The 16,491-nt window shown below is 39.6% G+C and overlaps 1 protein-coding gene across 3 annotated transcripts in view; it reads left to right on the top strand.

The window, feature by feature from the left end:
- Positions 1-14,712, top strand: part of GLIS3 (GLIS family zinc finger 3) — a 417,797-nt gene extending 403,085 nt beyond the window's left edge. For all 3 annotated transcript variants that reach the window (XM_016138333.2, XM_016138343.2, XM_016138342.2), the window contains 2 exons: positions 9,369-9,551; positions 10,350-14,712. In XM_016138333.2, coding sequence (XP_015993819.2) covers positions 9,369-9,551; positions 10,350-10,486 — 320 coding nt within the window. In that variant the 3' untranslated portion in view covers positions 10,487-14,712. The remainder of the gene's footprint in view (positions 1-9,368; positions 9,552-10,349) is intronic.
- The last annotated feature ends 1,779 nt before the right edge of the window (positions 14,713-16,491 follow it).

The raw sequence follows: 16,491 nt of genomic DNA, 5'->3' as shown, positions 1-16,491 counted from the left end.
TATTTCAGATTCTTTGGGTCTTCTGGTTTTGAGAGTCTCTATTTTATGTAATTTCCAAATGTGCATTATCACTGTCAGGATTCACTGAACCATTTTACTATAACTGTATATACCCACACATGGCAATTACTGAGACACATTGCAATTAGTTTACTTTGGCAGCTTATCATTTTGAGAATTTGGAAGCCATAGGCCACCACGCATTAGGGTTTTTGGTGGGTTGAGGATATTTAAATGAAAATCAATTACATCTTTTAACCAAAAGTGTTTTACACATGGCTTTTTTCTCACTCTGCTTTTTCCCATTTCCTTATCATCCCTTTCAGCAACACACTCTGCCTACTCTCATCTCCTTACTTGAACTTTAGCAGACATCAGTAGCAGACGCTCCTTCTATTCCCTTACCTCACCCCCAGAAATGAGTATACAACTTCAAGGGCGAAAATGCGGCTCACAGTGATAAATGCTGTTAGCAGCTTGCTGCAGAGCAGGTGAAGTGCTGTGAGGAACACAGGAGGAAGTGAGTTCCCAGAGTGTTCAGAGTGCATCTCACTGTGCCCTTTGAGCTGCCAGCAGAAACTATAGGTGAAAATGGAACCAAGTGGACTTTTCTAACTAGAAGACCTCATCCCGCACCCATCTGACTAAAGGCAAGGAGACCAGGCACTTGCTCCAGTGGTTGGCTTTTGACCTATTATCATGGGGTGCCTTCAGTAAAAATGTACCCAAATGGAATTTTAAGGGTTATATTTCCATTATTTTCCTCTCCCTCAGTACAGTAGTTGCTTAAATGTCAGTTGTAAATAGCTTGAGTGCTTTGCAAGCTGGTTCAATTCTCAGCCTCAAGACAAATCTGTCTTCTTAACACAGTCTGTGAGCTGTTCCTGCAGCTTCCCCATTTAGAGGCTCCATATTAAAAGGAAGAGTCAGTTCCCCACTACTTTCAGAGAGAAGCTTAGTAGAATTCTAGCTAGATGAAGACCTGGATGATGTTGATTGCCAAGACCAGGAGCCAAGGCAAAAAAAATGACAACCAAATTGTGGAGATTTCACTTTTAAAAGTAGTATCATTTTCTACTTTTCATGCTAATAATAATTGCTGCTATTTACTGAGGGCCTACTACATGCCAGAGTATGCACTAGGTGCTTTTATAAGCATCCTTATATATAATGTTTTCCATGCCCTATAAACTAGGTATTATTTTAAAAGAAATGAGGCTCAAGAAGGAAAATAATTTATCTAATGACATACAGTTGGTTAATGGGTCATCTGGGATTCAAACCCAGATCCAAGTTATTCATGCAATGGATAGAAATAAAATAGTAATGAAATCAGAAAATTAGCCAAAAAGAAATTTCTTAAATGTCTCTGTTTCTAGTTAGGTGATTTTTTTCAATTTTACTAGTTAATTCAGTGCTTTTCTCCTTGATGAAAGTGTTTGTACTCTATGAAATGTTGATCCAGTCTGGGTAACTTGCTTCTGATCTGGCAATGAGGGACCTCATCAAAAATGGCAAGATTTTGTTTATGTTTATTTGGTCCATGTCCTCAAGCCCTACTAGTCTATGTCACTAAACAGACCAGGGTTTGGGTCCTAGTTTGAAACTTGATAGCTCTGTGGATTTGGGTAATTATTTTAATTTCTGTTTCTTTGTCTATAAATTAGGGACCATAATTCTTAACTCAAAAGTTGTCGTAAGGATGAAGATTTTCTGTGTAAACCTCCTAGGACAATCCCTACTCAGAGCAAATAAATATTAGTTCTTCTTCTTCTTTCAGACAGAATTCTCTGAGTGGTTGGTATAACACTAACCAAAATGTTCTATAGAAGTTCCAATGCAAGGGGACTGCAAATGAGAAAGCTCCGGATTTAGTAGGAGATGATGTGATGGCTCTTTTGATTCTGCTGCCCATTTGTTTTAAGATAAAGGCTAGATCCATGAATAATTCCAAACATCTGAATGTTTGGAAATATTAAAATGCTTGTATGAATTTTCCACTTGTCTCTTATTTGCATAGTATCATATAAATGAAATATTGGTTATAATAGCAAGGGATTCAAAAGCTCCTCTGCTTCCATCTCTGTTATAAAATGATCACCTACTTACAAGAAAGGAATGTCAGATGGCTATCTAAAAAGGAATCTTAAGAGCTTTGAGTAATATTTGAATGCATAAAATCAGGCTAAGATGTGATGACCCCAAAGACCATGTTTTCAGAGCCTTAAGGAGCTTTGCCAACAAATTTACCTATGTTGTCCTTTTTCGTCCTGTTGGCTTGTGTCATGAATTATAGTAGGTATTCAAAGGGGGTGGTTCAAGGACCCCCAGAGAGAAGGAGGGATCCACAAAGAGCCAGAAAGTGTTGGAGAAGAAGAAATTAGGGAACCAAAGAGATTAGGGTTGTGCATCTTCTTTATATGTCCCTGTCTTTGGAGCTCTCCCATTGGTCACTTAGGCTCATCCATGCCCCCGCATATGCAGCAATCATATGGCTGAGGCCCAAAACTCTATACTTCCTAAAGTAACCCACAAAATTATAGTCTCTGCTATAAAATAATTAAAGTCATAAATCTCATAAATATATATTTCCTTCCACTTGGCTAGCAAACAACTGTACCACCAAAAAGCTGAGGCACTGCCAGCTCTGCCTCTGCTACTGATATCTGCTTAGTCTCTTACCCGGACACAAACTGATCAGAACCACTGGTGGAAAAAGCACTCAGCCAGGGCTGGTCCTCAGCAGAGCTCTGAGATGGCCTCCTAATAGTACCTGTCATCACCAAGCAAGGGCCAAACAAAGAACCATAGGCAGTACTCTTTTTTAAAAAAATTTTAAGAGCACTCAAACTTCTTTCTTATTTGTTTTTTTCTCTCTCTCTCTCTCTTCCCACCATGGATGTATTCTGGAGAAAAAGTTGCATATTTATGTATTTCTTAAGAAAATTTCCTTTTTATCGTCACATATAGTATGAAATTATGTTGCTTGATTTCTCATTTATATGTTTATCTTTCTTTTTCACTAAAACATAAACTCCTAGTGTCTCCAGCACTTGAATAAGTTGTTGTTGAGTGAATGAAAGCATAAAAATTTAAATGCTTGTGCCATTAGAAGAATGGAGAAAGAAAAGTGAAGAGAACATTTAGAGTGCTATGTGCCAGGCACATCCTCAGCACTAACATAGATCATCTCTTTGAATCCTCTTTAATCTGTGCAGTTAACCTCATGAAGTAGATACAGTGATCACCCCCATTTCACAAAAATACGACAACAAAGGCAAGCACACACCTTAGTATTTCTTCTAAACGGTCAAGGGAAAAGGCGAATCCTGAGATTTGAGCAGTAGCTAAAAACAACAGTGCTTGGCTTGGAACCCTGAAAGATGCACCATGATCACATAGGAATTAAAGGGACTTCCTATCTGAAGATATCAAGGGGTCTTGGGAAACAAGTACTCCTGACTTTGTTTTCGAAGACCCCCACAAAGGACCCTACCAAGCCTGATCAGGCGACAGTCTGATTGGGGAATTAGTTCCAGAGGACCCTTCTGATGGTCCACACATGGGCGGCATACATCTGTACATTATCATCATGGTCTGGGGCAGAGCCTACTGCAGGAGGGGATCAGCCTCAGTTCCTAGTGTTGTTCATCTGGTGTTTCTCCTGGTACCCAGAGTTTGGTGGTGGTACCCTGCCTCACCATAAAGAAGAACAAGAATTTTGTTTTGCAAAGCCATCTGCTACATAAACAAACCCACCAAGTACACAGCTCCTGACATTGCACATTGACAAGGTACAGGGTGATGGTATTGTTCTCCATCCATCTGGGTAAGCAGTTGGTTAGAGCCTTTGTGCTGAACATACTCCACCATAGCTCATCCACTCATCATAGCAGTGGACGTGGTGAGCTAGGCCTACAGTCTACAGGAGAGAAAGTGGGTGAAATATTTTCTTTTGCTTCTTCTACTTCCAAAAGGGAAAGTGGTTTCTCCGGAAGAGCCGAATTGCCTGGGAAATTTAGCTTAAAATAATGCTCATCAGCCCTCTTGAGGGTTGCAGGTTGGATGACCATTATTTATTTATTGACTTATTATACTCCACTTCAATCCATAAAGATGGGAGTGACAAAATTTGTAAGAAAAATATAAAATAAATGTAATAAAGAATCTAATATACTTTCTATCTTGAAGGCAAGGAGTGTGTAAGAATCATTATCTGGCTTTTATTTAAACTTTGATGGTGGATCATGTGTTTTTTGTTCAGGAATTTAATCAGAAACATTCTTGAAATAAATTCTGCTAAACCTGGGAATGCAAATTGCCCTAGATCATGTACTGTCTAGTACAGTAGCCAGGAACCACATGTGGCTATTTAAATTTGAATTAATTAAAGTTAAATAAAATTTAAGTCAGTTCTTCAGTCACACTAGCCACAGCTCAAATAAATGTTTAGTAACCACACACAGCTACTGTTTCAGACTATGAGTTATAGAGCACTTCCATCAACACAGAAAGTTCTATTGGATGGTGCTGCCCTGGAGAACCCTTCTATCATCATAGTTAGTCACACGACTCCTTTCTTCTCTAACTTCCCCCACTCTTCTTCCACTTTGGGAAGGAAATCCACTCCCAGATTCGTGGGGCTGCTTTATGTCATCATTAGCAGAAAGAGCGACCGTGATCTAACCTATCATCATAGAGACATCAGTGAGCCCACATGACCAAGTAAAATGGAGGGGATTTTAAGAATGAATTTTAATAATATCTTAAGCTCAGAGATAATGTTAAGGGAAGAAACAGGATACAAAACAATTTGTATAACATTTCAGTTTTGTGTGTATATATCTGGCCACATTCAAATTATAAAAATAAAGATAATTTTTCCTTTCTTTCTTTATTCTAATCTATATTTCTAATTAGTATGATTAATTTCAAATATATTTTATAATTAGAAAAACAAGTTCATTTTTGGAAGGATAAATCTTTCCAAAATTGACAAGGGGAAAAATGATTCTCCTGGACATTCAGGAGCTGTAACATGGGTAGAATCATTTTATCTGCAAGTTCTTCCCTGCTCCCACTCCACCCTCATCCCCTCTTGGAGATAAAATAACTTCTAAAATTGGGGAGGGGTGATTTTATAACTCAATGGGACAATTCACACTTATTGCCAACATAAATTTATTTGTGCATTCTTATGCTATTATAAATGTACGTGTTCTCATTCCAACTATATTATCAGTCTTCGGGGACAAGATATTATCTCCCGCTCTTTTTTTTTTTTTTGGTCTCTCCAGCAGCACCATGACCAGCACTTGATAATGACCATTGACAGATTGCTGACCTTGCCATCACTCTTATGTTTTATGCTCACGAAATGTGTTAACATCTTGCCTCATTTTGCTTTGGGTTCGAGAGGTAGTGTTCCTTCCAAATTTACTATGTGAAATCCAAAAGTTAGAATACAGGAGCCATTCACCAAAAAATGAGTTAGGTTTTCTCTGGGTTTGTGTGTGTGGCAAGACCCTAATGGAATTTTTAAAAATTTCATTAGTTTTATGGAGGGAGCACTGGGAAGAGGATATGTTAAAGCTCTTTGATTCGAGTGACCACAGTCATCCACACCAGTGTATTTGGCATCTCTAGTAACTGGCTTCTTGGAGGGAGGGATTTAATAAAGAGGATTTTCTTTCCCTGAGTTGGCTGTGAGAGTGATAAAACATGCTTGCGGGGCCATTCTGGTTTTGACTGTGTCTTGTGTCAGCCAAGACACCCACAGGCAGGAATTACAGTCCACTCTGCCCTCTTACTCAGATCTAGATGGACAGGGGAAACTGGGAAATGGTGCCCAGAATGTTATTTTTTTTCTTTACCAGGGGCATTTTACTGCATTACAAACCTTTTATACTCTTACACATCACAACACACAAATGTAGCTTGAAGCCATATGATGTTTCTGTGCTATCTTAGAAGCATGAAAGAAGAGAGAATAAATTGGTTTTCACAAAAGGCCAGTGAAAGTTTCCATCACTATATCTGACACACTTGAATAATGAATGTTCCTATTTGGGGAGATATGGGAATTTAGTGAAAAATGCCTTCTCTTTTTGGAAGGGTAATATTACACTGAGGAATGCTATGAGGGAATTTATGGGTGACAAATTTGAGCAAAGCAAGCATAGGGGCAAACAACAAGTATTGTCTGTTTTGCTCCGTTAGGTGTCATTACAGTCTAATAAACCAGCCATGATGGTGCATGGTAATGTTTTCCTCCTGATGGGTATGCCGTGATTACATGTGCTTGGCCACGAGGTACCAAAGTCATGACCTGTTTAAGAAACCTCCCAAACCACGAGCTCCACAACTCAGGTCTTTCAAACTATTCAAACTTGTTACTGTTTTGAACCCACACTGAGTGAGTGAAGAAATCAGGATGTGTGTCAATTAGTGCAGGAACCAACATAGGCAAGAGGTATATAGCTCAGATCCCTAGAGGGCCAAGAACGTTCCAGAAGAGTCCACCTGGGAACTATAAGTGAGCCATATTCCCACTGCTGTGTTCATTACTACATTAGGTTAGTGCTCAAGGACTCACTTATTGCCTTTTTGATGTTTCTCTTAATAAACATTATTTTATTTTTGAGAACTTCCTTATTGTGAAATAACTGTACATTTTTATTTTCCTTATTTAGCAAACACATATTATATAAATTACATCATTAAAGTATGTATTTTATAAATATGTAATTATATTACATGTAAATATTAATTCATTTAATTTTCATAATAACTCAGTGAGGCGTAGGACTACTTTTAACCCCATTTTACAAATTAGAAAACTAAAACACCAAGAGGCTAGGTAATTCACCAAGACTACACAATTACTAAGTAGTCGAGTGAGGATTTGAATCCAAGATGTCTGGCTCCAGAGTGTTTGCTCTTCTCCACTATTAAAATTCAGAAAAATATAAAACCAAAAAAAGATAAAAGAACCTCGAAGACAACTATAGATATATTGTCTTATAATCTGTCCTATACATAGACTTCCACACAAATGAACCTGGTCTCCATATTCAGTTTTGTATCTTGTTTGTTTTTTTCAGCCAAACCCTATAATAGTCTTTCCACACTGTTAAAATTTTTTTATAAATGTTGTCTTAATGGTTATTTAATATTCTCATCATTTAAATGTACCACTATTTGCTTAATCATTCTCTTAGTGTTGCCATTTTGACTCTTCAATTTTCTCTTAGGACAACTAGCACTGCAATGATTCTCTGTGCAGAATTTCTTCCGTTCTTCAGAATATACTTTTAGGGTACATTCTCAACAGTAAAATTACCATGTCCAAGAGTATGAAGACTTTTAGGGTTCTAGATACAGGTTTTCAAATCATTTTACAAAAAGCTTATGTTTTTTTGCCATGTCTTCAATACTATGCAGAAGTGATTTCTTCGCCAGTCTCATTCCAGCAGTGAGAATGATTTTTAGAAATCTTTGCTAATGTGTTAGGTAGAATATGGTATTTTATCATTGTTTTTATTTTTATTTTTTTCTTGGTTAAAAGATTGACACTTTGTTCATATTCATTGATGAATTATATGAGTATTTGAGAGGACTATTTGGGTCTTTCGCCATCTGTCTATTGAGAGCATATAGAAGCCTTGAGTATCAGAGAAAGAGCCAATAATTTTCCATTCTTTCTTCTCCTGCCTTGATATGGAATTTCCTTAGGTATTTTCTTAGTCTGTAGTGCTAATATGCATTTAATGTTCCCCCAAACCTATGTGGATTTTTTTTTGACTCTGTATAAAGTAAGTAGTCATCTGCTTTTAAAGTATATTATTTTGTTTTCTACTGCAAGTGTGCTCTGTGCATAAATCTCCATTGATCCCTCTGTCCTGGATCATAAGCTTCTAGAGGACCAGACTGTGTCTTTATGAACATTTCAACACATATTCTAATACCCATAGATATTTCTAATACCCATAGATATTTCTAATACCCATAGAACAGACCTCCTCTCAGCCAAGGGTAATTTGAGTAGTTACACTTAAGGACAGCAGTCTCCAACCATTTTAGCTCCAGGAACAAGTGCTCTTATGAGAATCTAATGCCTGATGATCTGAGGTGGAGCTGAGGTAGGGATGTTAGCGCTGGGGATTGGCTGCAAATACAGATAAAGCTTCACTCACTCGCTGCTGCTCACCTCCTGCTGTGCAGCCTGGTTCCTAACAGGCCATGGACTGGTAGCGGTCCGCAACCCAGGAGTTGGGGACCTGGACTTTAGGATATCAATCAGAAATGAGAAGAGCTGTGAGCACAGTAGGCTGGATATGTCAGTGCACCTTGGTTGTATATGAACTTTCTTATCCAGTGACTCATTTAATTTTCATAATAACCCAGTGACATAGACAGTGACATTCACATGTTACAATTGAGGAAACAGACACAATGAGTTTGCAGCTCTGCTGCAAACTATTCCTTCAATAAAGTATTGAATAAAGATTTCTTATTATATTTTTAAAAGCATATTGTACTCTAAGAAAGTAATCCATTGGCTTAAATTTATCGAGGCAAGGAGGAAAAAGGAAAAGGAAGGCATGGGAGATTATAGAAAAGGACCACACAGGATCCCAAGGAAAACTCTTGGGAGTGAGGGGAGAAAAATGAGAGATAAACGAAATATGATTAGTAAAATGTTGATTACTTTTAAATATTAAGAAATCTTTCCACCTATTTCTTCATTATACTATTTGTTCACTTCCAATTTTTCTATTTATTGCAAAGATCAACAATAATCATTGAGTAAATTGTAGTAATTTAACTGTGGGAGACTTATGTAACTATTCAAAAAAACGAGGAAGATATAAACATGAATGTATTTACTTACTAGAAGGACAGATGAATGAATAGATCTCTTTTGCCTTTAAAAGAAAATCCTTCAGGTTTTTATCAAATGTGAAAATAGGATATAGGAATGAAGGATAAAGGATATAGGAATATAGGATAAAGGAAGATGGATTCAAAATCTGTTGGGAGAGCCTGGACAAGAATGTCCTCTGAAGGTCAGGCCTTCAGTGTCCTGGACTCTTTAGAGAATTTAAGGAAACTAAGAAGCCCTTCAGCTTCAAGTACTAGGGCAGGAATAAAAATGTCATAAGCCAGCAAACTTTGAAACCTCCTAAAGGTGGAAGAGCTTCTGCCCAAACTGTATTCTAAATGCTTGCATAGAAGATTTTACAGGTGAGCTTAAGCATTAAAGACCTTTCGTCATATGAAGCAAGGCTTTGTGAGGGTCTAGTTGGGTTGGAATGATCTTCAAAAGTTGTGCCTTGCAGTAGCTCAATGCTGTGCTTGCATTTCAGGATTTTATGGGCAGCTGCAGACATTCTGCCCCCCACATTACGCTGACTCCCAGAGAACCATGCCGCCCAGCAGCTCCTGCAGTGTGGTACCTTCCTTCGAAGACTACCTGGTCCCCACATCCATGGGCCAGGCTGGCTTTGATGTTTTCCACAGAGCCTTCTCAACTCACTCGGGCATTACAGGTGTGTTGGTTTCTGTGACTTAGAAACTTGGGCAGACTGGCAGGCAAGACCTGTTGGGTTTCTGTGACCAGTTGGACTAGACTTGACCCAGCACATGAGCACATCAAATTCTGTTGAATTTTCCTCTGAAATGTTTCTCCTCTTCACCTTTTGCTCCAGCCCCACTTCTGCCACTCTAGTCCAGGGGCCATCATGTCTCTCCTAGACCATGTAAAGAGCCTTCTAACGAGTCTCCCTGAGTCGGCTCTTTATCTTTACCATTCTGCTTTTCATGCTGTTGTAACCATTGCCTTCCAAGAAGGAAGGATAAAGTAAGTGACTTTCCTGCTCAAATACTTTAGCTGAGAATAAAGTCTGCTCTCCTTAGCCTGTCACTTAAAGCCCCTATGAGTTAGGCTTCCTCATACTCTCCAGACCGCCCTCACATGTGTCTGCCCACATACTCCGCACCTCAGCTTTGCCATCACAGTTGGCCCCACGTGCTCCTCCCTCTCTGTCTTTGTTCTTTCTTTACCTCTCCATCTGTAAGAATCACTTCCTTCCTTATGATTCAACTTTAATAAAATCTCCTTTTTAAGACCACTTTCACCCTTCCCTTGAACACTTCACTTTTACTTATACTGAGCCCGTATTTTGTGCCGACTTATTTTGGCCATCCGCCTACACATCAACCTCCTCTTCCATCAAGGTACTAAGGATAGAAAACTTCTAAAGGGTCTAGCCCAGCAAGGTTGCCTCAGTGCACATCTGGGGGGTATAGCAAGGCAGGAGTTAACTTGTGTGTTCTTTCTCTTCCAGTGTATGATTTGCCTTCGGGTTCCTCAAGCCTGTTTGGAGAGTCTCTTCGCAGTGGGCCCGAAGACACTACATTCTTTCAGATCAGCGCTGTGGACCGCTGCCCTAGCCAACTCTCCTCTGTCTATACGGAAGGCTAAAAGCTCCGCTGGTCTCTGCTACCACTGGCATCCAGAACCTTTTTGTTGCTTGCCACCTTTTGTATTCATAATCTCATAAACTGCTTGAAAAGGATATCCTCTAAATCAGCAGAGCCTGCAAAGTCACAGATGTATCTTTGGAACTGGATTATCAGAGCTGGGCTTTACAGGAATGTTTGCGGTTGCTCCTTTTTTTCTCTGGATTTGCTGGTGACCAGCAGTTCTGTCTTTTTAAAGGGAATTTAGACTCTCACTCTACCAGATACCTGTTAATTCCTGGCTGTCAACCCACAAAGGACACCAAGGAAGTGATGTGCATATGAAAATGTGGTTTGGGGATCACCCTCGCTGAAAATTCCAAATAGAGAAGAGCAACAGAAATTGCCAGAGGCGCATTGAACTGCCTCACCCAGTGCTCGGCCTCACTCCCGGCTGATGCGAGGCCAGGTATAACAAGGGAAATCCAGGTCCACAGTACATCGTGGGCGTCACCCACTTTTGGAGCGGCCCTGGGTGTCTGACCCTGGCCTGGCATTTCAGCGACCTGGCTGCCTCTCTCTCCTCTTTGATATCCCCGTGGTAACCAGTTGCTTTTCAGTGTTTCTCCAAAAGCAAATTAAGAAGGTTCCGTCGAGCACAGTCCCTTGAAAAGCACTACAACTTGTTTGATATTTCAGAAACCTATCTTTTTTCTTTCATTTTAAAGACTCGTTATTTACATCTACTTTAAAAGGAAAAATTATTTAGAAGTCTGTTCTTTGGATGGAAATAATTATTTTAATCACCCAGCTACATACATTTTGCTACAGCTATAGCTCTGCCTGGGCCCACCTTGCAGCACCTGTGAGCACTCCTGGAATGTTAGTTTTGCATTTAGCAAAGGCTGCCTGAGGGAAAGGTACTTCCCAGTACCTTTCCTGGTGTAGCAGGACTGCTGAGGATTGACTGGCAACTCCACCTCAAAGACCTTGTTCAAAGCAAAAGGTTACTTGACTAGTTCACCCATTGCTTCTGCTCTGGTGCTCTACCCAGAGATGTATTAGGAGATATGAACACAGGGACACGCTGAGTTAGGCTCCTGGCATCTCTTGGAAAACCTAACTAGAGATGCCTTATCCCCAGTTCTTTTACACAGCCTCTGCTTCCTTCTCTCAAGATATCCACTCCTGTCTGTCTGCCTCTCTTCTATACTTCTCTCCCTTTTTATGCATTGTTCTCACCCTCTTCTTGACTGTGGTTCAGACATGCCCACATGTCTATCAGTTCTTATCAAGGTCTGATCTAAGGCAGGTAGGGAAAACAGCTTTGGAAAGGTGGGTGGAAGAAGGCAACTTTTTTTTCTGAAACTCTGGTTTGAGGGCCTGGGATTTTTACAGAGCACTTGGCCATTTCATATTAAGCCTGAAGAAGAAGCCATTTTCTGTGGCACCTTTACAAAGCTATTAAAAAGATCCTGAGTCTGGCCTAGGCTATAAAAATTAGCCAAACCCCAAAGACACTCCGTAAATCTGACATTCCAGTACTGTCACATTTTATACTTTCTCTTCTCTCTCTTTAAAAATATTTTCTGAATAAAAATGAAACAATGCGATTTGTCAAACAAAAATAATTACAATCTTCAACAAGACAATTAAACAGCTTGATGTCAGACTTGGGATCCCGTGATGGTTTGTATCCTAACAGATGGGTCCTTCCAGTCTGGCTGCACAGTCAGTAGTATTCTGCCTGATTCCGGGCTTCATTCAAACGTGTTACAATAAGGTGAAGAAAGAACCAAGTGCGGGGTCCTTTTTTACAGTGCGTTGGTCAGTCTAGTTTCTCTGACTGGTGAGCTCTGATCTGAGAAAAGCCATCATGCAGATGTTCAAGTCTGCAAAAGAGATGAGGTATTCACTTTACAAAAATCTGTGCTACTTTATAAAAGTGTGCACGTCGGGCTTGCTTTCTAAATGACCTCTCAGACTGCATGTGAAGTACCACCTTTCTTGCAGATTTTGTAGGTGTATCAGCTGGCCTAAGCAAGGACACATGCATGTTAAACTGGCATCCCTCATGGGTCCCTTGTCACACTCGAAAGAAAGGAAAGCTCTGGTATCTTTAGAGAGACGGTCTGTCCATTCTTAAATACTGAAGTCTTTATGAGGAACTCAAAATATATTTAATTTGTGTGATAAGGAGAAAAAAAGATGAAAAGTCAGAGTTGTTATTGCAGCTAATACTGTCAGCCCTGCCTTATGACTTTATATAATTTAAAGTGGAAAGAGAGAAGGAGGAGAAAGACAGAAGCTGAACCTCAGAAACCATGAATGTCATTTCCCGATTTAGCTGGAGATGTTCCTGTCCCAGTCTCTGGTCTTACCATGGTCTCACAGTGGCTCTGCCCTTCTCTTGCCTCGCGGGGGTGAGTGGGGGCTGGAGAGAGAAGGGCAGTGGTGCCTGCAGAGCCTCCTTCCTCAGCAGGAATTTGGCCTTGCCCCTGAGGAGGGCCTTCCTGTTAGCAGAGGGAGCACACAGGAAGCAGGGCCTAGTGCTGTCTGCATTGCTGAGAGCCCCTCATGCACCCCTCAGCATTTCCTGATGGCTACGTGTTTGAGCTTAAGACCTCAGGATGAGACACTCAGGTTCCTTCTAGACTTCATGCTGTCCTTAGATTTCAGAATCTCACCTGACCTTAAAATTTGTTTCTTGTTTGCTTTGCATCGCACAAGATTTATATATACTTTCATTACTATGTTTGTAGCAGTAAAAATGGAATGTTAAAAAAATTCATACCCTTTTCATCTCCTGGCCTTTTTAGTCTTGATATGTAACCATTTTCATAAACATTCTAACAGAGATTTTCATTCCCTTTAAAAACAACAACAATAACAACAACAACAACTGATGCTTGTGAAAATACACACAGCCCAAAACCAATTATCCTATTACATTAAAAAAAAAAAATCACTATGCCTAGATGCATTTCATTCGCTGCATTGTCTTAATTCCCTAAAGGAACCACATCAAAATGTCAGTTGTAATTTAACCTCTGATCAGCTGGTAAATATTATTTAAATATTTATCGGTCCTGTGGGGTCCTTTTACCTGTGTCTCCCCCAAATTACATAGGTGATTCTAAAATGAACAAAAGGTCTTCAGTGGGTCACAGCATAGTTTCCACTGATAAAACGGAATGTTAGTGGTGTTCTGTTGCTTTGAAATTACCAACTGCCAAGCACATTAGTATCCTAGAACAGAGGTAAATGTTCATCTCCCCTATCCAAGAACCTTAACTTTCCAGTTGCCTTGAAGTATTGGGAATAGTGATTGTAAATGTCCGATTTAATTATTTGGTATTTTATTTGACTGCTTTGACCATGTCGTTTTATAGCAGCATTTTTTAATAGCACTTTTTGTTGGTGGTGTGGAATTTCTGCAGTTACTTTTTTTTTTTTTTTGCAATGGATAAAGAAAAAATACTCATTGGATAAATGGCGAGTGTAAAAAAGAAGAGATTTATTTTGTACAGACAGCAGAGCATCCTGTGTAATGTTGCTGACATAAAGCACTTTGGGGGGAAAAAGTGGAAATCTGTTTTCCATAAATCACACAGACTCTTGTACATAGTTATATACACTCACGTAGAGAAATGAACTGCATATATCATACTGGATATGGGGCTGATTTTACTCTAGGGGCACATCTGGTGCTTATTGTCATAAATCTTTTAAAGAATTAGGTACACTTTTTTTCTATTAATATGTATAGTTTTGTGATTTGTCACAGTTATGTTTCATATAATCATAAGTTATTTTGTCTTGTTTCATGAAGTTCTTTTTTTATGTCAAAAGTAAAATGAAGGGATTGTGCACTTGGTACAGAATAAAACTGGAAATAGAGGATATGCCCACCTGCCTGAAATCCTCCTTCAGTATGTCATTTTTAAACACAATGGCATCTATTTGTTTGTTTGTTTTATTTTGCTTTGTTTTACCATCAGCCTCCTTCATATTGGGATGGTAATTATAATTAAAAGCAGATGGGGTAGGGGAGGGAGTGTCCAAGGCCAGCTTTAAAATGCTACATTGCTTTGGGCCAGAACTGCAGCCTGGATTTAATTATAGATATGAGGACGAAATGGCAGTAAAAATGAATGTGTCCCTGAATCCTTTACATGTTGGGAGTGTCCATAAATAAAACATGAAGTTTTATTTCATCAGATTTAATTAAAGCTTTTATACATGTTTTATTGGTTATTCTATTAATCCGCTTCACAAACTGGATAAATGTGTGCTAGAGTTTGGGGTTTATTTGTACCTTTTCAATGTAGTGCTACGTCATGCCTCAGAAATGCCTCTAGTGTTTGGCCCTCCATGTGATGGGGTTTTAGCATGCTGATTAGAGGAGGGGATGTTTTCTGCCCTGTTTTTCTAAAACCCTGCAGAGAAAGACACAAGTATCAGCTTCCAGTGAGCTGGTACCCTGACCTTTGAAGCCGTCTGATTTCCTGAAGGAGAAAGGGGCAATTACCATTTCCCTGATTCCCCGTCCTGTCCCCTATGCAGGCTTTGGGAGGCCACCTGACCCACTGGTTGTGATAACCTTCCTTCCTCAACTCTCATCCTTGGGAACACAGGGAAGGGAGGTTTAAATTTTAAATTTCATGCTGTTCTGAGTAGCATGATAAAATCTCGCGATGTCTTACTCTGTCCTGCCCTGACGAGAATAGCCTTTATAGTATGGAGACGTTAATCACGTCATAGCCGCCATCTTAGTTATCAGAGCAAATGTTGCGGTATGACAGTGCTTGGCTCCAAAGCTCAAGAGTAGTTATGCTGGCAACTCGGATATGCCAAAGAGAAGCTGTGAACTGTTTGTTACATATCCTCAGAAGGTCAATAGTAGCTTAACACTTCATCACACTGCCTACGTCAGGGGTGCGCCGTCCACGGACCACGGACTGGTACAGGTCAGTGGCCTGTTAGAAATCAGGCCGCACAGCAGGAAGTGAGCAGCGAGAGTGAATGAAGCTTCATCTATATTTGCAGCCGCTCCCCAGGGCTAGCATCACTGCCTCAGCAACACCTCAGATCATCAGGCAATAGATTCTCATAGGAGCACCAGTCCCTGGTGCTAAAAAGATTGGGGACCGCTGGGCTACCTCATTCGCCTCACTTTCTCTCGTTGTGTAGGCATTGTATCATCTCACATCACTACAAGAAGAAGGGTGAGTACAATAAGATTTTGAGAGGAAGGGACCTCATTGCATAACATTACAGTATATTGTTATAATTGTTCTATTTTATTATTGTTAATCTCTATGCTTAATTTATAAGTTAAACTTTATCACAGGTACATATATATAGGAGAAAATAGTATATATAGGGTTCCGTACTGTCCGTGTTTTCAGGCATCCACGGGGTCTTAGAACATATTCCGCACAGATAAGAGACTACTGTATAGAGTTTAGGTGTTAGAAGTATAAAGAACAGTAAGGCAGATATCAAAAAATTCAGATACTAATTAAATCTGTTCAGGAAGAAATGGCACATGGAGGACCCTGAAGTCCTGACTGACAATGTTTTATTTCTTGACCCCCATGTTAAACTGTACAGGTGCTTGCTGTATAATTATTTAACTAATTTTTGTAGTTTTTAGTTCAAATACCAGTGAAGGCCAAGTCATACATCCCCTACTCTAGTCATCTGCAGTTTTTCTCCAAAGGGCCAGATAGGACATATTCAGGCTTTGAAGGCCATACAGTATCTGCCTCAACTACTCATCTCTGCCACCATAGCTCAAAAGCAGCCATACAAACACATGGGTATGGTTGTGTTCCAATAAAACTTTATTTATGGACACAAATTTGCATTTCCTATAATTTTCAAATGCCATGAAATACTTTTCTTATTTTGATTTTTTTTTCCATTTAAAAATGTAAAAAACATTTTTAATTTATAGGCTATCAGAAACAAACAGCAAAGGCAGCAGGCAGGATTTATCCCATGGGCCGTAGTGTGCTGACC

The sequence above is a fragment of the Rousettus aegyptiacus genome, unplaced genomic scaffold (genome assembly GCF_014176215.1).
Source record: "Rousettus aegyptiacus isolate mRouAeg1 unplaced genomic scaffold, mRouAeg1.p scaffold_m13_p_3, whole genome shotgun sequence".
Lineage (NCBI taxonomy): Eukaryota > Metazoa > Chordata > Mammalia > Chiroptera > Pteropodidae > Rousettus > Rousettus aegyptiacus.
This window is presented reverse-complemented; position numbering and strand designations above follow the sequence as displayed.